This window comes from Amphiura filiformis, chromosome 20 (genome assembly GCF_039555335.1).
Source record: "Amphiura filiformis chromosome 20, Afil_fr2py, whole genome shotgun sequence".
Taxonomy (NCBI): domain Eukaryota; kingdom Metazoa; phylum Echinodermata; class Ophiuroidea; order Amphilepidida; family Amphiuridae; genus Amphiura; species Amphiura filiformis.
In genome coordinates this window covers 60,422,308-60,450,107 of record NC_092647.1, presented here as the reverse complement: position 1 = coordinate 60,450,107, position 27,800 = coordinate 60,422,308, and the positions used below count along the sequence as shown (strand labels likewise).

Sequence of the window (27,800 nt, the reverse complement as noted above, 5' to 3'; positions counted from 1 at the left end):
TTTGCGATGTAGTTTTTAGTGAAATAAAGCTCTGAAAATATCACATAAAATAAAATTCAAAAATAAATTTTGACTTTGCTCAACAAATGACTCATTTGAATGATTACATCACATATTCAGAAGAAATGTGCAAACATAATACTGTAAAAATGTTCTCTGTGACAATGATTAATTTATGCTATAAATTGGGCCAAGCTATCGACACGTGCACCAGCTCCTACGGAAATTAATGTATCATGTTACACTGCCAATTTGTCATATCGGGCTCTTCCAGTTGAAATCCATACACCCTCTATGGAAGAAGTAACCTTAATCTCCCACACAGGGGGTGCAGTTTTCAAATGGAGTCACCTATTCAGGTAACCTCAATTGAAATTCACACTCCCTGTGTGGAATTTTGAGGTCATGTCTTCCATAGGGGTATATAGATTTCAACTAGAATAGCCCATTTCCAATTGTGTGAAATGATGTCGGATACAAACATTGCATTCATATGACGTAATTTATAGACTGCACCTGCAAAGCATATTGAGAGAGTGGGTTTAATAAAACACTGCGAACTATCTTCTTCTTTGTCTTCTTAATTCCATTTTTGTCCTAAATATTCTTTTTAATAAAAGTGAGTGCAACTCATTTTCTGACGGTAACAACACCATGTGAAATAGAGTTCAATGGCTGCTTCATGCAAAAGCATTCTTCTTGGAAGAGAAAGTGGAATACAAAAAAACAATGGAATTTGTTCCATTTAGCAACACACATCTCAACATTTATGGAGAATATAGCCTCCATTGCTCTTAGAATTATTAGCAAAAATTACGAGTGTCCTCCTCAGCAAATTGTCATCTACTTACCTGTTTCTTCAGGGCTACTATTAGTCAAGTTCTGGCTCAGAGCACTCAACGACACCATCTTAGCAATAACGGCCGTCTTTCCAAATCCGACTTCTCCCAAGATGGCTGCTCCTTTGTTCTTAGAAGCATTGCTCTCTTTGGTCAACATCTTCTCTAGTTCAGGGAAGAGCCAATCACGGCCGATGAGCGTCATATCGTGTTGAAAGCCCGGGATTTCAAAGGTGAGAGGTTTGACTAGCAGCTGCATTGGTTTGTATTGGACGAGACGAGCTGTAAAACAAACAAACACAGTTTAAAGAACCTTTATCAATCTTTTAAACACAGTTTTGCTTGAAAAAAAAATAGTTTGGGTTTGAATTATCGTTGTTTGATATACTACCCAATTCCTATTACTGCAGATCCCAAGAATGCCACTGCAGTACAAATCCAGTACTAGTCTGTGTAATGTATGTGTGATTCTGATGTGTGTACTCTAGTGTAAACACACAGGTACTCTATGGTATCAATGAAGTAGCAGGGCAGCATTGTCCCTCTGTGAGCGACAGCAATAGGAATCTGGTCGTGTATTTGACGCAATCACACAAACAAGGTGAACAAATAAAGGGCAAATTGTTCAATATTGCAGCTGTAGTACAAGTTTCTTCAGCCTGGTTTTGAAGTGTTTCTTCAAATATTGGTGTCTATATTCTTAAAGCAGGTTTAACATCATTTCAGTCAAATATTCCTGTAGCACTGTAACCTATGACCTGCATAGCAAGGATAGCCATAAGATCTCACATCAAACAACAACATTTGGTCAAGTCCGCTCTATATTATAAAGTGTTTGTTTCACAGAGAAAAGGTAGGTCAGGTCAAGATTAAAATGAGAAGAAATTGGCATATGTTGGGCTAAAACTTGTGCTAGGCAACAATATCGTGAGAAAATACTTATTATTAACGCGATGCAGTCATTTTCACTGCTTCATCGATGACCCCTCGATAAACTATAGACTCAACAAGGCCCATGAATCCATTTAAGTATTTCAGCAGTTAGTTTTGTGGAAAATTACGCAAACTACAATTTGTCGGAGTCTTATATTTATTGCGATATGGTCGATATTGCGATGACTTTTGCAGCGATGTCACAACATGAAAAACCATGGCGATGCACACCCTTAACGTGTGTTCATCCTATTAGTCTACCACAGATGAGAGGAATTGGTGATTTGTAAGGATTTTAAGCACCCTTTTCTTTCATATACTGTATAATCTCATGTGCTGTGTATGTATTCCCAAACCAGCTTTTTCTCAGTCGGATGGATCAGGAAAGGGCTAATTTCAACCATCACATCTGTTGCTAAGAGCCAAGTCGCTTCTGTGAACAAAAAATGTTTTTTAACACTGGCATTTATTAGACTAAGACCGTCAAGATTCTTATCACATGGTCTTCAACTTCTGAACCTTTGCATACCTTTGAACTCTGCATTAGCTTTAGCCTGTGCATCTTTGTCACGTAGTGATCTGCGGACAATCGCTGCTCGGCCAGACTTGAAAACAGGCATATCGTCTTGTACTTCAGGGCTGGAAGCTGTGAGGAAAAGTGGCAGTAACAGGAAAAGGTTAGTTCCTGCTTTTATATCAACTTGCACAAGTTTCACAATTTTAAACTTCCTAGGATGCCTGCAGTTGGGGAAATACTCCTTACAAGTACAAATCTGCATCATGTCAACAGAATTCAATTTTGGCCACAGTTCAACATGCCCTTTCTGCTATTATATTACTGAATTCTAACAAAATGCACAACACTTTTAACACTATTACATGTCTTCACTATTGAGAATTATCGATAGGAAGCAAAGACTCATCATTTTAAAATTTGTTTCAAAAAGTTAGTGAAAACCAGAGTTAAACCATTCAACATGTAACTAAATTGAAAACCACCATTAAACCCTTTTTTTTGTTTTTCTCCTACATAAAATCTATTTGTATCATTGCAAATATTAATGTCTCTTGCATGTGGAGTAAAACCACTGATACTGTCAGTCTTAATATCAATCCAAATGCCAATAATGACAAGTCATATGGCTTCAATTAGTCTACTGATGCATGCCTTACTGTGCATCAGTTTGGCATTGATAAATGGTAGTCATCAATATAATATTTACTACTCAAAGAAAGAATTTACTTCTGAAGTACTTCAGAAATGCAGACAATCATAAGCATTGAAGGGGGCCAAGTGGGGGGATGGGGTGGGATCACCAAGTTTATGATTGCTGATTGTTCCCTCCTCTACCAATCTCTCTCCCTCATCACCCTCAAGGAAATGTTAAATATGCTATGTTACTTAGACCTACAAGTTGCAAGGTTCATACTCTATAAATGGCTACACACTTTGTGATTTGCCTGACTTAATTAGCCTCAATTCAGGTTTTAGCCACATCAGGGCCAAACATTTTTCAAACATACATGCTTGAGGGCCAAATAAACCCCAGTTTTGCATGTTTTCTGGCCAGATTTGGCCTGGGCCACTTGTATTGGCAGGACAGATTTGGCATGGGCCACTTGTATTGGCAGACAAATTTGGCCTAGGCCACTTGTATTGGCAGGACAGATTTGGCCTGCAGACTACTTGTTGAGAACCCTGCTTTAATCCAACGGCCAATCACTGATTGCTATTTGGTTTGGTGGGGTTGCTTTCCCCCACCTCATTGAAAGGAGGCACCCAGGCTGTTAGGTTATGTTGAACTGAGGAAGACTAAGGTGTTGAAAAGACATTAGAGCCATTGCAAAAAAGTACATCAAACACAATTTCATTCTCAGCGATTGACTTAGGTTTTTTGGTTGTTGTTTTTTTGGCACATTGAACTTTTCACCATTAATAGTCACAGACAAGCTTTGCTTTTCTTTTAGCAAACCAGGCTTACTCCTGTCAAGAGGAGTGACAATGACAATGAATTCCTGTCTAAATATACACACAGGAAATATCTGCATAGTTGTTTGACTTGTAACTAGGAATTGCTAGACGATCATATATTTTAAAATGTGAAGGACTATGTTATGTATTTCTAAAGGTGAAGGGCAGTTTTATAGCCAGAGACTTTAAATTTTGATAGGGCATGCTTTACTCATGAGTGTGAGGCCCAAGCTTTGCACTGTTTCCACATGAGTGTGAGGCCCAAGCTTTGCACCGTTTCCACATGAGTGTGAGGCCCAAGCTTTGCACCGTTTCCACATGAGTGTGAGGCCCAAGCTTTGCACCGTTTCCACATGAGTGTGAGGCCCAAGCACCGTTTCCACACGAGTGTGAGGCCCAAGCTTTGCACCGTTTCCACATGAGTGTGAGGCCCAAGTTTTGCACCGTTTCCACATGAGTGTGAGGCCCAAGCTTTGTACCGTTTCCACATGAGTGTGAGGCCCAAGCTTTGTACTGTTTACCCATTTCCAGGCTAGGGTACTTGACGTGAAATAGCTACCAATGTCTAAAGATTTTTCATAAAACATAGATCCATTTTCAAGGAATTAAAATCTTACCCCTGAAAGTTACCCCACTTCCCAGGCTAAGCAGCCATATAAGGTACATTTTCATCATAACTTTTTCTAAAACAAAGTTTCCTTACTTGACACAGATCTTCTCCTTCCTGTACCAGTCAAGCTGGCACCTGCTGATAGCTCCTTAGTGGGTGATGTTGTCGTGACGACCGTCTCCAGCTGGCTTACACTCCCAGATGATGCATTTTCTATCTTGCCAATATTCAAATGTGGTGGTGGCTTCTTCTTCTGCACCTGCGCATAGGCAGCTGTGTGCTCTGGACTGGAGTTAAGACTATCTGAATCTTGCCTCATGTCTGCTGATAACTTCTGCTGTTGGGATGTTCTTGTTGCTGGGGTAGGTCTGGTTTTTGGTGGACTGCTTGAGGGGGCTTTCGCTTGTACTTGCGATGAAGCTGATTCTATAATAACTTCTACAGAGATAATTTAAGAGCAGAGTATGTCAAGAAGTCTTATATACATGGTAAAGTTACTTTACATATAACATACAAGTGTACATAACAATATAGAGATTGTTTAGGTACCAACACCAGTTGCTGATGGTTTTACTCAATTTGAAATGATCTTTTAACTCCAACTGAATCCATAAATGGTACACCTAAGAGCCTCTGTGAGTCCTACAGCAATGCTTCCATTAAATCAATGCTTCCATTAAATCAATGAAATTCTCAAATGTAAAATAGCTATACCAAATTGTGCAAGTGGCAAACTAAACTGCCTGTCAAAATGTTTTCAAAAATTTGATGACGGAAATGAAACTAAAAGTACTTCATGGTAGTTTCCAAGCAACCTATAGATCAGGTGACAACTGACGTCATGACCAAGCAGTAGTTCAGCAATAATAGTTGTTTTTCCTTGCCCAGCGATTAATACACATTATGCTTTGTTGAGGACCCATGCTTTTAACACTCATGCAAAATCAGATTTAGGGCCACATATGGCTATTGATCAGTGGCTAATTGCTCTTACCCCAAGCACGTCAATAGACCAGTCCCTACACATTGTTTATAAAACAATGAAGACATTGCCCCTTACCTTCTATAGTTGGTGGTATTCCTCTTGGACTTGTTGGAGTCTGCGGAGGTTTCATTGAAATATCTAATGTATCCAACGAGGACACACTTGTTAAAGTTGGGTCTGTTGCAACACTATTAAATGTATATCCACTTTCATCAATGGTGGAGTCATTACTTATGTTCTTTTGATGCCATGGACTTGCAAGTCCTGGGGAGTTACTTCTTAGTCCTGGGGAGTTACTTCTTCGTGCTGGTGAGTCGCTTCTTCGTGCAGGCGACTCACTTCTTATCGGCTCACAACTTGGTGGGCGAGGTTCTTCAATAGATGGTTGTCTTTTATGTTTTGACATTGGAGTACTGTGAAGTGGTGCTCTCTTAGATGATAATTCTGGTTTGAGTTTACTTTTAGGCAATGGACTATTGGAATTTTCCAGCAGTTCCATCAATTTCTCCTCCAAATCTGGCTCTCCGTCCATTTCCTGTTTTTGGTAACTAGCAGGTCTGGGAGCAACCTTAGGTGCCTTCTTATTAGGCCTTGAGTCCAAGGTATGTGCTCGCACTCCAAGATCAACAGTTTTGACTCGGTCTTGACTGGCATAACTTGCCGGTCTATGACTATCATCCATACTAGTTCTTGTATGATGTGCAGACATCTGCACAGGACTAGTTCTTTGAGGTACGGCAGGTTTCTCCCGAACTTTTTGGTGGTCTTTGATAGACGTTCGTACTCGTGCTTCCTGCACATTTGGTCTTGTCACTCTTGGATCCACCATTGGCTTCATTCCTTTACCACTGCTTACAAAAGCTGATGGTTCAACCGGAGACTCCCCATCAGTGGCAGAGTTCTCCTCAACTTCTAAAATAGGACCATCTTGATTCAAAGTATTACGTAAATGTGCTTGAAATGCAGTTCTTGGTCCATGAGGAATTTTACTACCAAATGCCAACAGCTGTTGTTGCTGCTGCTGTTGTTGTTGTTGCTGATGATGCTGCTGAAGATGTTTCTGATGCTGCTGTTGCTTTGACATTTCATATGCCCTTTGTAATTCAGGCATTGAGGAACACTCTGGCATGGATTGTGACTTGGCGTGAAGAGCTTTGAGGTTTTCCTTACGCTGTGCTTGTGTCACAGATTTAAGCTTCTGTGAGCTTGTCCTCACTGGTATGGCAGGACCTTCCGGTGGGGGTGCTTGGCTAAACAAGAAACCAAGCCTATTCATGAGAGCTTCAGCTGCTTCAGAGGGTGCAGGTGGAGGCAACGTGTCATCTGAATATTGAGGGGAAAATAAAAATGAAATTGTTAAGTTGTTTTTTTCTAAATAAGCACATACAAAAATGACATCAATGTGGCTACCTCCTCTATCAAACCTTCAAATATTCTCCAGACAAGAGCTAACATTACTTTGCACTAAGCCAGGCCCGACGCAAAATGCGACGCCCCCCCCCCAAATTTGAAGTATATAAAAAGTCCAAAATGTCAGAATTGTTACGCTTTTTTGGACAAAAGAGGTCCAAATTTTGTCCACTTTTCACAAAATTGCCCCCCCCCCCCCTCCCCTTGGAAAAAAGTCCACTTTTTCAAAATCAGCACCCCCCAAATGAAATCCTGCGTACGGGCCTGCACCAAGCTGTTAGCTCTAGTCAGATTAAGTAAGACTTTTGAGGCATAATTGTGTAGGTAACACAATTGATGCCAGGGTTAGAATTCCAGTAATAATCAGCATACATTCAAGAAAATCTTTTGCGTCATTCACAGTTGATTCATATACATCGTCAAGTCTACCCACTAAATAATTTGTAAGAATCAACTGGTTTCAAGGAAATTCCTTCTCACACTGGGCTAATCCATTTGAAATCCACACCCCCACTTCAGAAGATCTTGGAATTCCAACCATGAACTCAACAGTTCAAATAATTCCAGATCCAACCATTTTCATCCACATAAAGTGGAAACTGTGATAACGATTTTGAAATTTCAAACAAAATGTTTTCACTTAAAATTTTTTCCCACTTGACCTTTTCTAGCCAAATTGTGTACAATCCAACTGGATTTGATAAATTTCAACATTTCTCATCCGGAATTTAAAAATATCGTAAGTATTACATATTTCAATCAAATTAAATCCTATATTTTGCAAGGCATACCTAGGGCTTAAAATTGATCAGTCCCGTTGTTGCTGTGCACTTCAATTGGTTCAAATAGCGAGTACGTGTATCGCGTCGATGCACATGTGCAGACCTGTGTGATATCGAGTCATATCACACGGATAAGAACAGATAAGATTGCAGGAACGTTCTCAAGTTTCAGAATTTACGATAAAATGACAGAAAATTCCAGTAATGATTGAACAAGATATAATCCTCATAATTTCATGAAATCGTAAAAATTATTAAAAAATAATAATTTAGAATAAACTAAAATGAAAATACAAAGCAGACTATTTTAAAGTCACCAAATCCTTTTTTTATCCACAGACACTTGAAAACAATCATGCAAACATCACCACTAGAAATCTTGAATTATTTATAATTATTCATAAAACAACAAAATGTGAATATTTATTTTTAAAATGTGATGATTGTATATCAAATGAGCTGATATCCTAGTACAATTCATGCAGAATTTTAAAAGAATTTGATAAGATTTTTAAAATATTGTCTGACAAAAAGTGTTACTTACATCACTTACACAAAAATTACATTTATTCAATCAAACCAATGACATGAAAAATGAAAGTAATAATACTGGTGACAGCCGTTTGTATGTATCATGAACAATGTGTGATGTGCTGAATTGCAGGTAATGCAGAAAAAAATGTGTTTACAAGTAACTTTTGACAAAATTTAATGTTTAACAAAGTTTACAAATCATTGAAAATGAATAATTTCCTACTCCTACTAAATTTCACTTAAATTTCACTTGCTGAATGTTTACTGCTAATTATGTATTCATTTAAAGATGACAGTGAGCATTGTGTAAATATACAATTTTAACTGCAGCCAAAAGCTGATCAATTTGTGATACATTCATGTGTGTTTAGAAAGCAAGCATTTAATAGCCCAACAATAACATTCAGAGATGTGTGCTGAATTGACAATAAACATGTAATCATTCAAAAACATATATTAAGGTCTGTTGCATACTTTTTATTAGACATAGAGCATTTTATGCAACAGGTCTTCATTTTTTTTAAACTATTCCCATTCTATTTCTAGTTATGTTTATAAACTTCTAACAAATGTTTTGATGACATAACATCGATAATTATATTTCCACCAGACATTATACATCTATTATTTAATTTTGTATTAACAAACATTTGTTAGAAGATAAGAATTAACTGAAATAGATCATGAATACTTGTTGAGCAAATAATCTATGTCAAATATTTGGCTTATAAATGGACCTTAAGTGCATGTATTGCACATGAATGACATGATGTGTGATATTGTTTTAGACCATCAATATTAAACAAAAAGAGATAAAAAAATCTGTCATTCTTATTTTTACATAAATTGCCAAGCATTAACTTGAGAACAACATTCAAAGCTGTGTACTAAATTGATAATAAACAAGTTATCATTCAAATAAATAAATAAATAAATAAATAAATAAATACAACAAGTGCATGTATAGCATTTGATGTGTGAAATATGCAATTGCAAAAGACATCAACAACAACAGAATGTAATATTTGATGTTGATTGAATTCTTACACCATTGCTGTGGACCCATAACGTGCCTCAGGCACACATATCCAAAGTCATCTGAGGGTAAGACAAATATACCAAGAAAATTGCAAATGTAAACTCTATTGGTGAATGAATTGGAAGGAGATGTAAAACAACATTTCAATCCTCAGATTCCAACATTCGCAATAAGCACAACCCAGAAGAGATATCTTACACTTCCCACAATGCATTTCTTCCCTGCAACACGAGTCAATAGTATGTTGCACTGAATAGCAAATTAGTACATTGTAGAAAAGTATTGTGGGAAGTGTACAATATCTTCTTTGAGCACAACCACCTGGTGATACAAGATGTTTCTCCAAAGGACAGAGATAAATAGTGGGAGTGACGAACACATCCAATGTGCTCTAAAATTTTCCATTTAATGAGAGTGAGTATTTTGTAAAATGGATCTGAGATGAACCTCAACTATACTTGTTTTTCACCTCAAGTTTTGTAGTGACGTAGGAGAGTATTTTGTTGGGTAGTTTCTCTGGCTAACGTAATTATACACAGCATATACACATAATGTTACTACCACATTCAGGGTGAAACAAAATTTAGTATAATAATATAGCTTTTGATTTTTTTAGTTGTATATAAAAGTATGACAGTAATGTAAGGTGCCAAAAAAACCCATTCACCCATTGTATATAACATGTTTTGTTGCATTTTATAAGTCATGACCAAAAATTTCTTGTCTGTATGTCATAAAACTCCACATGCATAATGTTTATTGGTAATCAAGGATGTGAGAGTTCCTCTTTTCAGTTGATTTCCTCTTTTTTTGTTGCCAAAATTTACGCATTTTTCTTTTATTTTCAGCCCATATTTGGTGTTTTTACCCTGATTTTACACTGTTTTTAGTGATTTTCCTCGTTTTTGGTCTGTGGCCTCTCACACCCCTGGGTAATGCATTCATCTGTCAACTAAAGATTCGACAACAACTATAGTTTTTTCACCCAGATGTGGTAGTGACATCAATGCATTGAGGTAGCTGTTTCGCATGGGCATCTATGCTGCATCTTTAAGTGTGTGCATGCATACGCCAGCATTCTGAGAGGCCACTAGCTACTTGACGCTGCGCCTAATGAAATGCGCACTAACGTCACTGCCACATCAGGGTGAAAATGGTACAAGCATATCTTATTCCATGTGTTTCACTACATGTGACCATGTTTTTGTTACAGGTCCGGGAAAACCTGAATGTGTGAACCTAGCATACATGTAGCAAAGGAGTTGATACATGATGGAACACGAAAATACTTCAATACTCCTTGTCATTTTGAAGAAGAAAACAAACCGTCGGCAGAGTGCAACACTATCGTAAGTGCAGTAGAATGCATTAGCTGCCATTTGCAACATTTCAATAAATGTACTCACTTTTAACCAATAACACTAGAAAAAACACCCAACTACATGTAAAGGTGATATCTTGGGGTTAGTTTAGTGGCCATCGGGAAAGTATACAGAACATCAACACTTTACATGAGCATGATGAGGGGATTTTGCTGCAAACAATAAGTGTTTTACAAAAGGCAGCTATAACATTCTACTGCACTTACGATAGTGTTGCACTCTGCCGAACATTCTTTTTCAATCCATGATCAAAAAGTTTGATTTTTTTTACCAAACTGCTACATATTAAAACATTAATATGGCTGGTAACCATAGTAACAACACCTACCTGCACAAGAATCGCAAGCGCTGTCCTCAATATCATCATACCCTGACCCGCTGTCCATTGCAGCAGGCGAGTCATCTCTGGGAGGAGGGGGCGGAGGGAAGAACATTTTCGGTGAGGGCGCTTCGTGAGTGTGAGGAAGTGATTGGTTGCCTGTAATAATTGGTACACCTGCAAACACAGAGGAAAGAAAGAAATGTTGGAATACCGTGAAGTTGTCAAAGGTCAATATGTCACTATGATACAGATCTATTTTGTCTCTAAACAAAACAAAACACTCGTTAATAAACTGCTTAAAGCTGAACAAAATGTAACTTTTATTGAAAAATTGCAATTTTTTACAAACATAAAGCCTCAGAGAGATCACTGCTTTGTATTCATGCTGATGAACGATGCAACTTTTCTTTTTTTGAGGAGCTCAAACGTGGGATGTGATCAATGCTCTATGTATACACCTAGCAATCATGACATGATTTTCTTCTGGGAATGAGCCTGGTAAACAAAGGTGTGAGTATGGGGGGGGGCTCTTTTGATAATGACTGAAAAAGACTTCCAACTAAATCCACAAGATGTAGTGAAATAGTCCTCTACATGGTTGCAAACTCAGAACATTCTTCTATAACATGCCAAGCGCAGAATTCTTAAAAACCCATTTAGTGATCCCAGCGCAAGTGTAAAAAAAATTAAATTGTTTATAAATTGCTTAAAAGTGAAGGATAAGTCATTCAAATTGTCATTTGGTATTTTTGAAATGACAAATTTGGCAAAAAACAAAGAAAACAGCAGTACTGACGAAGTTGAAGCCCCATTCAAATATAGCTAATTTAGATACTGTCGACTTGATGATTTTTACGATCGTCCGGATGAGCAAATCACTGAATAGGCCTTTAATTTGATGTGTATCCTGTTATGCACCATGCAGAATTCTCACTATGACTTGTATTTATTGTCTGTCTCACTACCAGCTGCCTCATCAGATGCCAATCTATGAATTATGACATCTGCTGTCTGCTCTTTTATTACTTATCTAAACATACTAAATGTCTTACCTAATGAAAAATGAATCATTTTCACACGATTAATTTGATGCACTACAGCAATTTCAAACATTATTGCTTACTTTTGATTTCCTTAATGTCGAATGTTTTACCTAGATATACAGATTAAAGAAACATTGTCATGTATTTCAAAATTTGCACAACCTAAGATTATAAAGTGGGAAATTCATATAGTTTGAACATCATTACATCATTACTCTTCAACTCTTTGATAAATAAAAGCACTGTTTGGTATCCAACAGATATACACCTGTCTGTGAACAACTCATGAGGATCACATTTCTTGATTTCAAAATGATAACAGAATTGAAATAATCTTCGGAAATGAAGCAAACACATTGTATTGTGTTTAAAATATCATTAAAATCAGGTTAAATGATTCAACAGTTCAACCTTCTTACAGCAAGGAAATTGAAGTGTGCTTTGGTTCTGCATATATTCCGATTTAAAACAGCCGGCATAAGGTTTCAGAAGATTATGCATGCGCAACTTCTTCAGAGGTCACTCGGTAGCTGGACGGACTGGCATACAAATTTTATGGAAGACAAGTGTGTGCCACATATCCATTACAATCAAGTTTCCTTTCACTATGGACCACAATGGCCTCATCCCAATGCCATAGTTCAATAACCTCAATTAAACAATCATAAAGCAAAATTTGACCTCAACTTGCAGGGTATGAGTTTCTGTACCCAAATTCTCAGAGGTCATGTATTGGTTATACAAATGTATTGGGGTTAAAGAAATGTGCCCTGATAGATGAGCATGTTTTGGATCCTAGTGTTTGTGCTTGCTTCATATTCCTTGCTTCACAACATAGCACAACTTTTTTTTGCATCACAATATCTTAACACTGTACACATCAGGTATTCAACACCCTGTTTATGATCCATAATTTTTCACTTCATTACTTGATCATCACAATAAAAGTTCATTATTGGAAAATATTAATGCACACCACTGGACTAGCAGTAGCATTTGATATCTACTGAAATTCAATTTAAAATTTACTTACTGATTTACCAACTGTGTCCTGATAATTTTTGTACCCTATGATGTTTTTTGATTATTTGTTTGTTCCAACACTTTTGGCCCATTTCCATATAAGGCCAGTGACACAGTGACTTCTTCATGAATTGACTGTTCATACAAATGTACAGCTCAAAATTATTTCATTTAAATATTGGAATAGCATAAAAATACAACTGTACAAAAATTATACAAATATTAACAGAAAATTTTTACAATCATGTAGCAACAGCTCGCAGTCGACACTAGAACAGGTGTACATGGCTTTAGTCATCACTTGCATCCCGTAGCATCATCAGCATTACATCCTCTTCTCCATTCTTCAGAGCAACAGCAATACTTAATAATTGAATTGAATGAATTCCCTTCAGCCTGTGCTTATATTTCTATCAAATATAATAAGAACCTGACCTACAAAGATATTGAATTTTTCTGACATGTTTCTTTTATATTTAAATATATAATATGGTATCATTATTGCTACTTTCTCACCCTGGTCTTCCACTGAGTGTGCGAAGGTGCAGGTGCAGCATGTGCAGATTTTGAATATTCTAATTTGTATATTTCCTATGTAAAATTCAGCATTTTAGTTCAAATGACCAGAAAAATAGGGGTTAAGTTAAAAAAAAAAAGGGAAAATATAATTACTAATATCACAACTCTTTTCTTGTTAATTTAACACTGTGTATCTTTCAAACTTTTATTTAAAAAAAACATAATTAATACTACTTTCCGGTAAATTTATTATGATTTGGTAATTTTGATGAAGTGGTTTACTTTCTATTTTCTTATTATTTTATAAGGTTGATATTCTTTAAACCAAAGAGAATCTTGTTTACTAGATAAGCGTGTGTGATGATGATGTGATTTCCAAGAATTTAATCATTTCAATTTTTCCCCAAACACAGAAGATAAAATTTTCTGTCAGGACCAATTGAGGATGCTAGTTTTAAAAGGGTCACATTGAGTGTATTTCAAGAAAAATGGCATCAAAGGTAAATGTTATGTCCATGTAGTTTCAATGCAAGGAGATGGCTCTATCACATTATTTCACTATGAAACTTGCACAGAGGGTGGGGATAGCCCTCTTGTAACAGGAACTTACACAAGATCTAATTTCATGACTTTGTGATCCTCAATTTGTGTAACTGTTAAACTTATTTTGCAGAAAATCTTTTCCTACATCTATTTATTAAATTAGGTATGAAAACCTAGACAAATAAAAGAAGAGTAAATCCAGTGCAATTCTCCATGCATACATGTACCCTTACACTGCACAATAATTTCAACCATATCGAAGAGGGTCGCCGTAAGAAAGAGAAGTTGGGTAATTCTCCATGTTTTACATTAGACACCTCTCATTCTTGCTTCCATGTGTGCTAATTGTGTAGAAATGTCCCTGGTTACTTCTGTAGTTACAGCATCTTTTTGTTTGATTTGAAAAAGTGTGCAAGTGATTCCTCCACAGGTGTCAGCAGAATGTGTGCATTCCAAGCAACACAACCATTGCACTTCCGATATCTTTGTGCGCCTTCAGGATGATCAGATGGAATCGAGAGGAAGAATTTGGTGGGTTTGTGTACAACACTCTAGAACATAACATTTCCCAGAGTGTTGCTCTGGCTTTAATTTTTGTCCACTCCTTTTTAATTTCTCCAGAATCTTAGGAGTAATTTAAAGGATTAAGTATTCCATCTTTTACCGATGTTTCTTCAGATAGAAACTCACCATTTCATTACTCTATATTTTCACCACCTCATTCCAAGAACACCCTAACTTAAAAGGGCATTTTGTGATCCACATCCTCATCCCCCCACTTTTCTCAAAAAAAGTTGAGATTTTAAACCACTGGAAACCTCTGGCTACATAAAATTTCTTGCAGATAAATTCGTTTAGCAAAAATATTGTCAAATTTGAATTTTGTTCTGGGTTGTTTTTTTAGGGTATCTACTGAAAAATGTCATAAAAAGAGGATGCTAGGATCACGAAATACTCCTTGTATATACTGGGACTTAAATACAATTTAATAAAACATCCATATGATGGGAGGTATTAATATAACATGAATGTGAAAGGTATGTGAGGTATTAATATAACATGAATGTGAAAGGCAAAAATGAAAAGGTTTGTTACTTATGCATTTATGATAACTCGCCATTTCACTACTCTCTATGTCATCCATTCTAGCTCATATATCCCCTGACCACCGGATTTAGCTGCGCAATTTAGTGAAATGTAGAGGGCCTGTGTGGCATTGATATTACAAAGGAAAACCTTGTACAAAGAGGATTGCTTGTCATTGTATTCTCATCTCTTGAATTACACAAAAATATGGAAGGACAAAAATGAAAGCGACAGACAAATTTGCTGCAGTCTATTCAGGCCATCAGATGGCATATGTCAGTTGGGCTACCATGTGTGTGTCTGCCTCAGTGCTTGTAGTTTAAAGGGACTTAATAAAGGAGGAGTAACATTATGATTGGAAGAAAATCAGGGATAAACTTGTTAATGGAATATTTATATAATATTGAATGGCTCTTCTGAGTTTCAGTTGTTCGCATATTCAAGGTACCCTCTTGTATCATTTATTGATACTTGATGCTTGTTACGTCCTCGTCCATTGGATCCATCATTACCTTATTATTATCTCAACCATGGTTTACATATTTGACAGCCTCAGTTGCATAAGAATAGAGATAAATGTACCTAACATAGACTTAGGAACCCAGGAGGGGCCTTGGGGGCTCAGACCCCTCAATAATTTTGGTGCGGGCTGGAATACCTTTCAGTCCCCCCCCCCCCAACAATAATCCTAGGTGAAGTTAAAAATTGTGATATAATAGAGGGAAAAACTTCCTAAGCAAATGCCTAATACTCTTATCCTACCGTCAGGTTAAATGTCAGATTGATCTTTAATTACATTGCTTTCATGTTTGACATTTGCACAGGTATTATTTTATTAAATTTTTGCTTCCAATGCCAAAATTTTGAATTTTTATGAATTTAGAGTGTTCTAGTTTAGCAAATCACCATGTCTATTTCATCTGATAGAAAGCATGTGAAGTAAAATGTAAGCTTTTATAATTACTGGCTTGAGCTTTCAATAACGCTAGCAAAACCTTAATCAAAGACAAAGTGCTAATTGTGCCTTTATTTGTAATGATGTCCAAGACTGAGCATGCCGGTCACTTTAATTTTCCCCCTGACAAAATGAAATTGACTACCATTCTCTCCTTCCTTCTTTTCCGCACTATCGGTAATTTGTCATTCCATTTCGGCTAGTGGCTTTTAAATCAATATTCTAATGAACAAAAAAGACCCTTTTCCCACATTTGTTACCAAAAGTGCAGCAGCAAGGTCACTTTTATTCATATTCATTGATTATTTTGTTTTATTCATTGCAATTAGTGGTAAATTGGACAGCACTTTCTTCCTTCCTCACTTCTTATTTTGTCTTAACCTAATCACTAGGATCCACAACATGCTCATCTATCAAGGCACAGTTCTTTAACCCCAATACATTTGCACATACATTGAATGACCTTTGAAAATTTGGGTACAAAAACTCATACGCTGAAACTTGAGGTCACATTTTGCACTATGATTGTTTAATTGAGGTTATTGAACTTTGCCATTGGGATGAGGCCATTGTGGTCCATAGTGAATGTTGTTGAAATAAGGTGAATGCTAACTAAATAGTTACCTCAAATTGCTGTTCTATTAGTCGGAAGTATCACAAACGTATGTCATTTATGTGCAAGATTGGAACAATTATGCACTTTCTTTGCGGTCAAATGTGAGATATTAATGACCTACACGCTTACAAATAATAAAATATGATTGGATCACATGCAATTCGCTGTAGTAATAAATTTGATTAACTACCATAGAAATAGATGAATACAATTTTGACTATATCGTGCTGCACTGCAAGCAGGTTGTACTCATCACCTGTGTATGTCTGCAATCATAGATTGAATACAATACAGCTCTTTTCAAAGATACTAATCTTACAGGTGTGAGTTAGCAGCATGATATGGTTCAATGCATAGGTACCACATGAACGTTGTAGTGCAGGGCGATATAGTCAAAAATTGTATTCATCTATTGTAGAGTAGTTATTCCGAATATTACGTCACTTCTACAGCGAATGAGCGAATATATGTATTCATGAGGTTATGAATAAACAGTGCTAATCATTTTGGGCCACCCTGTACACCTTTTGATAGCAGTAATTCTTGCCTTTAACAGTATAGAGATGACTTCATTGCCATGTTCACTACTTGAACACAGCTAGCCTTTTTAGCAAGCAATTGCCATAATCATGATAATGGATTTGAGTGTGATCCTCAGACAAATAATGTGTTGACAAATGCAGTCCGACAACTGCCTCTTTAGATATGTTCAATCCCATATCATTCACTACTTGCTTCTCTGCTCTGCCCATGCTACAAATATCAAGTCTTATCCCTAAGGCCCGGCAAAAACGAGATCTCGCTTTTCACACCGCGAATCTCGCTATTTACCAATTATCTCGCATTTTAAGAAAGTTCCCAAGCAGTATACTTACTATAAAAATGTAGCTTTATGCCATATACATTTTGTAAGTTCACGAATTCCACGAAATGAACTTCTCCATCGGAAAAGTGTGCAGAATTCAACAGCATTGCAACCACATTGCAAGTGCAAAAGCCAATGCTTTACTTAATAAAAAATGACATTTCATTGCAAATGAGTTCAAGTTTAGGCCAAATATCATTATATTTATTGAATTACTGGAATATTTCGACTATAAAACATAATTCAAGGTCAAATTTTTGTCACTTTTTCTTCGACTCACAGCCGGCATCGGCAGTTCTGTTTACATGTTCAATCTAAACTGACCTAATCTGAACAATAAAGGGCAGGCAACATTTTTTATTAATTAATTTATTTTTTTATTTTCGTATTTTCTGGCGTTTTTAAAGCTTCTTGTGCCATTTTTCGGGGGAAAATCTCGCTTTTCTCGCTTTTTAAAATTTTGGATCTCGTTTTTTGCTTCCAAAAATTGCGTTTTTTGCCGGGGCCTACTTATCCCTCACTCCATGTGGGTTTATGATTAAATGTGAACATATTGATGAAAATGATGCACTTTTTTAGTAGCTTACATGCAATACATTTTAAAGTGATTCAAGAAATTGAAGACATTGAAATCTGTAAAAGAAATTGAATAGTTTTGTAATTATTCTGTATATTGACATTAGCAAATCCACCACATAGCAGTAAGGCCTAAAAAAATTGTTTGATTGGCGTAACCCGACCTACCCTAAAATTAGGCCCGACCCTAACTTTTTTATTTATTTTTGCAAAAAAAATAATTTAATTTAAAAAAATAAATAAAAATAAATAAATTTTTTTTAAAAAAAAAGAAAAAAAGTTCCAAAGCCTTTATCAAACGAAATTTACAGCTTAAAAAGTAAAAAAAAAAAAAAAAGAATCCCGACCTACCTACCCTAAAAAATGTTACTCCAATCAAACAATTTTTTTTTTTTAGGCCTAAGGTTTGAAAAGCAAGACTTTGATTTGCATTTTAGACCAGTGATTCAAGAAACTGAAGAAATTGAAATCTGTAAAAGAAATTGAATAGTTTTGTAATTATTCTGCATATTGACATTAGCAAATCCACCACATTGCAGTAAGGTTCAATTAACCAAGAATTTGATTTACATTTTAAACCAGTGATTCAAGAAACTGAAGAAATTGAAATCTGTAAAAGAGATTGAATAGTTTTGTTAATTACTCTGCATATTGACATTAGCAAATCCACCACATAGCATTAAGATTCAATTAACCAAGACTTTGATTGTATTTTAGATCAGTGTATTTTTAAGCTATATATTGAATACTGTATAGAAGGTAAATTTTGCGAGGGGTTTATTTTCAAAATAGCGGTTGTATTACAAATTTAACAAAACACAAATAATAAATTTTGTCAGTATGATTAAACTGGTAATGTACAAATTTCGCGACATTATCGAGGCTATTAGATTTGCAAACCATGTTTAACATACACAACATTACATGAAATGAACTGGCTCATGTTGGGGTCAAATACAACTTTCACAACACAAGATGGCAATATAGGTGACAGGTACAAAAGATGCGAGGGATTGATCATACGCAGTGTATAGCAGTCAAGTTAGCTCAATCGTTAAGGCGTTCGACTGTAGTACGAGAGGTTGTGGGTTCGAACCCTGGCGGTGCCACATGAAAAAAAAATTGAGTTAGCTTGAAATTCCCCTGGACAAGGAACTCATTGCTAATTTGTCTCGATGTAACCCGTACAAAACTTGGGGAGCTGATCTTGGTTGCGATGGTTATTTGTGGAATGTCTAGGGTATGTGTGCGCTCTTGAAGCAGCAAAGTCCCTGATTTGTTGTTTAATGGTTTGTGGAATGATGTGGGGCCGTAGTGGTCAGCGACAACCTGTAAAGTGTGCTGAGGCTTGTGGATCAACATCTAGGCGTTGTGCCTGTGCATAGCGCACTATAAATCACTGCGCTTTTTTTTGTTTTTGTATGAACACTACATACATGACATAGTGACACTGGGAATAGCAAGGTACATTGGAAGAGTTCACATCTCAATTTGATATCAAGGCAAATATAACTCATCAGTTGGTGACCAAAAAAGTAAAAATGTCATTTATTGGGGTTTGCATCTGAATTGGTAGAGCAGTTCAGGGCAAAAAAATATCGTTCAGGAAAACTCAGAGAAGATATCTTACTCTTCCCAGAATCCATTGCAACATGATCCATCACCTCATTTCATCAAATGAAAATCCTATTACTTTGTATATGTTCCACTTATTTTCAAGTATAGAATAAACGGGCTAAACATGGGTCGATAGTCATGAAATAAACACAATTTGTAAGATCTGGATCCCGGGGGGTGGGGGTCACTCCCATTGTGGCCTGTACACCATCTGCGATAATCAACTTTTGAAAAGCACCCTAAACAAGGATTTAACCCTTGGCTAAAACAATACCCTAAACAGGTAACACGCACTTATTTTCACACCCTAATCAAATTTCATACCCTAAATTTCATTTCCGCGTATCAGCAATTGTAATTTTGCTACCCTTTATTCCAATTTTTCTTTTTTTTGACACCCTAAACGCGATACGCGCGTATCGTGTCTATCCACGAAAAACTACCCTTTTTCCGCGTTTTTATTATCGCGGATGGTATACAGGCCACAATGGGAGTGAACCCCCAAGGTCTGGATGTGCTCTGTTCAATGAGGTACCTTCTGTCACTATCAACCCATATTGCATGCACTGGATTGCAAATCAGTACAGAACATTGAAATGGAAGCAATGCATTGTGGGATTGCAAATCAGTACAGAACATTGAAATGGAAGCAATGCATTGTGGGATTGCAAATCAGTACAGAACATTGAAATGGAAGCAATGCATTGTGGGATTGCAAATCAGTACAGAACATTGAAATGGAAGCAATGCATTGTGGGATTGCAAATCAGTACAGAACATTGAAATGGAAGCAATGCATTGTGGGATTGCAAATCAGTACAGAACATTGAAATGGAAGCAATGCATTGTGGGATTGCAAATCAGTACAGAACATTGAAATGGAAGCAATGCATTGTGGGCCTTTCTCTTTTTGAGGAAAACCTTTCTGCGAACCTTTGAAATCTATTTTTGATGCTGTTCACAACCACTCATAAAACATTCATTGTGTATGAAAAGTTGTTCTAACACTAACCTGGTTTCATATGCATCTTCCTATGCTGGGACGACGACGGCTTCTGCGAGATGACAGGAGGCCCAACAGTTGCATACGAGGGCGCCGATGATGACAGAACATCCTGAGATGACAGTTTGGGTTCCGTTGGGTCAGCAAAGAATTTCCTCTTGGGAAAAGAATCTGTCAATGTAAGAAATTACAAGATGGATCATCAATAATGTTGTGAAAACTCTAGTTCCACTGAAATCTAAGACATTTAACATGTTAATTTGATGTTGAAATAACTCACACTATTTAAGAATTGTATGGATGGGCTTGATTGTCACAGCATATAAAAAAACCCATAAAAACACATGTTTTTGGCCCTTATTCCCAAACATTTAAAATGTAGCAAAGTTTCATTTGGCAAAACAGGATAATATTTTTTTAATCCACAAAATAATTAGTGGTGTATTTTTCTGGAGTAGAACGTGCCTTACACCTTGAACTGAACAAGTTAAATCACAGAAGCCAGCAGATGGGTTTCCATTCATTCACCTGTTTGGATAAGCTTATCTATTAATATTAAATGATCAAAAGATTGAACAATATCAGAGAAAGGAATCATGCCCATAATCTACTGAAAACTATAGAAGCTATGAATCTGTTTTTCTAATCAAGAATCCAAAATGTATGTCAAAGTTGCACTTCTTATACATTTTATTTGATGCACTGTACAGGTAACAATATGCATGTTTTTTGTATTTAGTTCCATATAATAAATAGAAAATTCCTGCTGGTTGTACTTTGAAAGGTTCACTTACTGTCTTCTTGTTATAATTCTTTTTATTTTTTTTTTTCATTTACCTTTGATGGCTCAAATAAACCAGCAGGTATCATAATAATGATGATGCCATCATAATGGGCTAAGGTACCAAATAATGAGAAGCAATCGCTACATGCTTAAAATTGGGAGAGGACAGAAACCATAAAGCTGGAAATGTAAAGCTATTGGAAAGAAACAGTTGGATTGTCAGGTATAGTGACCAGGGCCTAAATTTCGACGAGAATCACAGGATCGACTCTCGTAAGGATTCTCGTAAGATTTGGTAGCAAGAATCAACTTCTCTCATTGTATCATACAGTAAGTGCAGTGACTATGATGGATTTTGATTCTCGCAAACCAAGACCAAATCTAGGCCCTGGTGAATAAACCTTAACTACCTCTTCAAAGGAATGCAGATAAATGTCTAAGAACTTGATCAGCAAAATGGCAATACACACGGAATGTCAGAAATTAAGAATGCCAGAAACATGACAACTTATCACAACATAAACTATGCCAATAACAAAACATGGTGCAGTCTTCCATTCTAAAGCCTGATCCTGACTCCACATCGCAGCGCGATGCGATGCTTTAAAACATCCTAGCATCACGTGATGAAATTAAAATGTTCATTTCAATTTCATCGCGCGATGCTGCGATGTTTCAAAATCATGTGGGGTCTGCATCTCCTTTTATGGTCATCCTGTAGAACTTGATTTTCCAGCAGCCAATCAGAAGTGTGCACAGCTGCGATATCGAAGCGCGATGCGAAAAAGTTGAACATTTTCCAACTCCATCACGGACCGAAATTTCCACCACGCGATGAGAATTTTCACCGCAGAACTTGTAAAAACCTGACTCAGATTACAGTTTTTATAGCATCGCATCGCGCTGCGATGTGGAGTCAGGATCGGGCTTAATCCACTGGTTACAAATCATATTTCAATAACATGTTGATCTCAGCTCACTGTAAAAATGATTTTCATTATTTTTAACAGATGGATATATAAATTTTAATCTTCGAATGGATCCATAAAATCTATGTAATCCATGTGTATTACAACTGAAATATGTATTTACTGCATTCATCAATAAGCCAATTTAACAGTGATGGAATATGTTCAGTTCAGTCATCTTCATGATACAGGTGACCTATATCCTACTTGACATGTAACTTGCTGCAGGTTCGCCCCACAACAGCTAAAGGGAGTATCCCATTATGCTCCATAACAAATGTATACAAAATATAGACAAGAGCCGCTTAGATATTGAGAACTAGTATGGGTAGTTTCACAATACAAAATTAGAGATGTTTTTTCAAACAAAAGTCTAAGCTCCCCTGATATAAGCGAGTAATTGAAAGTTGAAGTGAGGGATTTTGTGTACACATTCTATGGCATGTTCAGTTCTACTATGGTACTGCAGAGCATGATGGGATACACCTATCAGCTGCTGCAGGTTCGCCCTGCTCAAAATAACTTTAATGAACCACACTGTAAATTAAGATATACAATTTTTGAGGGAATTACCCCATAGATAAATTTGATTTCATTCATCACCAAGCCTAATTAAGTTGTTGATCCATCTTGGATTCATCACCTGTCATCTATGCTTGTCCTATATTTCCTATAGATGATACCATGCATGACCTATATTTCATATCCTACAATTTTACACCTGGTTGTTTACCTAACAATGACAGATCTTGCGGATTTGAGTTGACCAAATTGAAAAGATATCATAGTTAAGGCCGAGTTCACAATCTTCCAATTCTAAGAGGTTGATTCAAGTTGACTGGGGTATGAGATTCGAAAGCATGAATATGAAAGAATTGGCACAACGATGCTTATAATATGAAAAATATTGTGGCTCCCACAAAAAGTTTTCATCATTCTTTAACCCTAACACCCAGTTGCTTTTTGGCGAGGGGGAAGGAAAGAAGGAAGAAAGAAAGAAGAAGAGAAAACATTTTTCTCAGGTGCGGTTTTGAACCCCCCGACCCCTCAGGTACCACGCCTGTGCACGGGCCTACCTTACCACAGGGGTGTAGCTTGCCCGGCCAAGCTTTCCGTCGCCATATGACTGTTCGCATGATGATACAATAGCATCACGTGGGATACCTGCTTGTGCCTACGCTTTCTGAATTGAGGTCTTTTGATGTTTGATAAGGTTAGGGTTAATGGTGTACAAAACCCGCATACCCAACAACATGAGGTCAATGTCTAAAGTATTGCAGTTGAACAGAAATCATTGAACTAGTTCATTGGATATGATGCCATTTTGACTCACAGTGCATCAAACAACAGCTATAGAAGAATGAATATTGAATGCAATATAGCAGAGTAATGAGGGAAAGGTCAATCTTACGCAACCAATTCTCTTATTCCCAAATCTAATTTATCTTTCATTTTTCATCACATAAAAGTCTCATCCTGAATTTCTTCTCTCTCCTTCCTGAAGCTTTTATCCTTTTCGTTATGTAAATAAGAGGTGTGCAGTCTCCGTATTTGAATAATAAATAAAATTTGCAAATGCTTTTTATTTATTTTTAGTTCCCATCTCTATGGTACTTTCATATTTTATTTGTTTACTTCAGTTCTTTCTACTAGTGTACCAATACCACACATGTTTTATAAAGCATTTATGCACTCTCTATCTCTCTCTTTCTCAATCATATAAACAAAACAGAAACACACATTCTCAGATATGCATCAAAATCTAAATTTTTTAAAAATTGCTTCTTCCTACAAAATCATATTTAAATGTCATTGCCACTAACTGGTAAAATATGAACAGTAAATACACGATGTCCCAAAATACTTACCCATTTAAGTGCACTATACAAAAATTCTTGTAAAAATCACCTGTGTTTCAAACTCGAATGCCCTATGTAAAAAACGCAGCCCAAAATTAACATGAATTAAGCCAGCATGTGTCTGTAATTACATCCTTAAGCTATGTGTCACATCGATTTGAACCGTTTTGACCGCTACAATGCAATTTGCAACGGTTTAAAAAACAAAACCACACATTAACAATATTTTGCTCAAATTAAGCCGACACATGCCAAGGTGTGTAAATATGTCCCTAAGCAATATATCTTTTGTGGTATTTTCTTACCATGCTTGCCATAGCATCTGCTGTATGTAGTGTATACTAGCCCTGACATCGTGGATTATGATGAGTGAGTTCAGATCACAAGGGAAAGCTCTATCTTCAGTTCATGAACTCTCCTTAGAGAATGCAAATAAATACACACTGTTGTATCATTAAAATGACATGATGCCACAATCCTGTATGTTACTGTTGTATGTTGATTGGCTCAATCAGTAAAACAATGATGGGTTCCAAGTTGTCAGCAAAATGATGATGGTGTTCAAGTTATCAGAAAGCTCCCCTAAGAGAATTTTGCATGTAGACAGTGGTATAATCAAATTAACCTGTAAAACATATTGCCGCAATCTTGAACTGTGTGATGATAACTCATCAGATGATGCCGATGATGAATGGTTTTCTAACTGAAAGTCCTATGAGAACCCACAAATACACATCACAATAATCAAATCAACATGACGCAAAAATGCTCTGAATGTTGATCAGCGTCAGCTCACTAAGTGAGCTTTGATAAGGATGAAGGTCTCCAAGTAACATGAAAGCTCTCTCTCACATATGACTCAGCAATACACATTGAATCAATCCAATTAAGCCTCACACATTCCAATCACAATGACAGTTGTATTCCTCTGTGTTGAGACACAATATGTTGAATACAGAATAACGATGACATCTGAGTCAGGTTGATCATTAACATGGGAATATTCCTCGCGAGATGAATGAATAACTGCTTCTAGTGGTAGCTTAATAGAAATCACTGTTTGGGTAAGATGCATGTATCATCCATACAACGCATCATTACTAAGTCACCTTGGTAGCAGAATAGTCATTGGTTACCAATACAACGATGATACCGATGAGTCAATTGTATACTTGAGATGCACGTATGACACCTATTTCGTGTTGTGTGACATGGACACAGATGCGACACCCAATGCGACGGTGTCAAGCCCCATCAGCTCAGTGCACAGAAGCTTCTATTAGAACTATCATTGGATCAAACTCAAAACGGCGGAATACATTGGACATGTATTATCCACATATGCCTGACATATAAACCGATCTGCACACGGTTGACTCGTCCTATCCTCAACATAAAAATCAATTCATGTATGCTTGGTTCATCTCAGCTACCCTCGATGTAATCAAGTATATTTTTTTCTTTATGCTATTCTTAAATCTTAACCAAGTGCACTGGGCATAATATTACATCCGGTTTGCAAAAGATGACTTAGTCCATATCGACATATATTTCCACATCAATCAATAAAACATAACCCGCTGCATGTGAATATCCACAGGTTGAATTTTGAACCAAAAATGACCAAAATAAGCAATTTTCATATCCAAATTTGTAATCACCATTCACTAAAGAGTAAAAACACACCCATCCTCTGCACAGCTGTTTTCAACTGCACTTGTTAAGTAACTATCATAAGATGACAACATGTACAGCGTCAAGACAAACGAGGCTAGAAACCTCGTAAGTCGTCCAGAAATGTGTAAGTCAATACTGTTATGCACACACAGACCAGACTCAATGACTGTTGTTGCAAAGTAGAGTCACACAGGAGTAATACACTACGTATACCCAGTTCAAAGTCAAATTCTCAAAACCAGTAGTATTTCACAGAGTTATCACGGGATATAGATTGTTGCAGTGTTCCAGTAATGTAGACTATAGACGGTGATCCATTATACGAGATGCGACGGGTTGTCAAATGCAGTCCAAAGTCTACCGCTCTAGAGTAAGTTAACATCAGTGCAAGAGGTACCTTGAAGATGTGATGCGATCGATGGCCCAATTTTCTGTGCTCAACTCTTTTCAAGATGAGTAAAGTCAATTTACAAACATCGACTGCCTGGTGTTAGTATCGATAAAACTGCAAGCCGTACACACATATCTTCTAGTCTGATTTAAATGTAATGTAACATCTAACACCAACTCACATACTGTGTTACATTTAGTACTATCTTTGAAGCTTGATTAGAACAGGCAAGTAGAAATCCATTTATATTTTTAACACACTTAATCCTCATCAAGTGCGCTATAAACTTGCAAACACACGCATGCACGTTCCAGATCTACGCTGTGTTTTGCTTCATAAAATCCCTTCAAAGATTTCGCTGGCTATATACTGTGGGAATCGTCTATATTTACATTTCCCATTAACTCTGCTTCCACATGAATTTCAAAATACCAAGCATATTTATCTCCTGCTACATTCCGCCGATTAATCTAGTTGCGATCCTGAAATTGCTTTGTCTTAATAATACTTGACAGAATTCAAAATTGTGCCAACAAATGTAAACTTGCTTAGCATCTTATTCGACTCCAAGCTCAAGTGTAAAATCTGTAGTAATACCAGACTGCAACCCTCCAGATCAATTAGTAAGCAAACACTCCACTATGGTCTTCACTCCTCCACTGTGGATGATTAAGAAAGTATGCGGAGAAGCCTTATGATGTGAGCTCATACACTCACGGTCACATCATTCCAGCCAAGTTGCGTTCTTTCTCTTCCTCCGATGTTGCTACGTCCATACACACCCGATGAGTGACTGATTGTACTGTCTTGGATAGCATAAATTGGAGGCCAATAATACATGCATTAGTCATCAGCTACAGCTATACACTTATACACTCACTCTAGCTAACCGACAGCCCGGATGGAACTCCAGCCAAGATAACATCATACCCTCAAGGCACAGTTCGCTACTAATCAATAGTCATCCATATGAATGCACACTAGCAATGGCACTTCGACCGTGCAGGGAGCGGATTCATCCTAATCCTGCCAGTCAGCACCACAGTTCATCATATCCCAATTAGTCAATCTATAATATGCTTAACTTTGCCTATGGGGAATGAGATGTCCCATTTGGAGGATGGTGACAAGGTTCTCAGGACCCCTCTGGAGTGCCATCGCTAATGGCATATACTAGCAATGCATTTTCGTATTTCTACGTTCATTGTCATCATCCTCATCTGTGGTCTACCTGGAAGTGGAATGCCTCATCACACCTTGGATTCCTTGGGAAAGTCAATTCCCTATTTGCATGCTGGGTCAAGTATGTAACCCCTCTCCGACTTAATTAACTTAACACACACACAGCCAGGCATTTATCGTATATGTATTTGAGATTACAACATTTACCGGTCGGCTATCTTAAGAACTTCCGATTCAATACTAGGCATGTTTGAACTCATATACATGCATATTTCATACTGAATT

General features: G+C 36.9%; 1 protein-coding gene across 1 annotated transcript in view; it reads right to left on the bottom strand.

Moving 5' to 3' along the window:
• LOC140142494 (protein TANC1-like) overlaps positions 1-25,788 on the bottom strand; it is a 48,656-nt gene extending 22,868 nt beyond the window's left edge. Inside the window, exons 1-7 of the mRNA XM_072164481.1 lie at positions 24,571-25,788; positions 20,664-20,825; positions 10,815-10,982; positions 5,415-6,662; positions 4,448-4,792; positions 2,302-2,418; positions 852-1,121 (exon numbers count right to left, since the gene is read on the bottom strand). Coding sequence (XP_072020582.1) covers positions 852-1,121; positions 2,302-2,418; positions 4,448-4,792; positions 5,415-6,662; positions 10,815-10,982; positions 20,664-20,825; positions 24,571-24,619 — 2,359 coding nt within the window. The 5' untranslated portion in view covers positions 24,620-25,788. The remainder of the gene's footprint in view (positions 1-851; positions 1,122-2,301; positions 2,419-4,447; positions 4,793-5,414; positions 6,663-10,814; positions 10,983-20,663; positions 20,826-24,570) is intronic.
• Between the last annotated feature and the right edge of the window lie 2,012 nt (positions 25,789-27,800).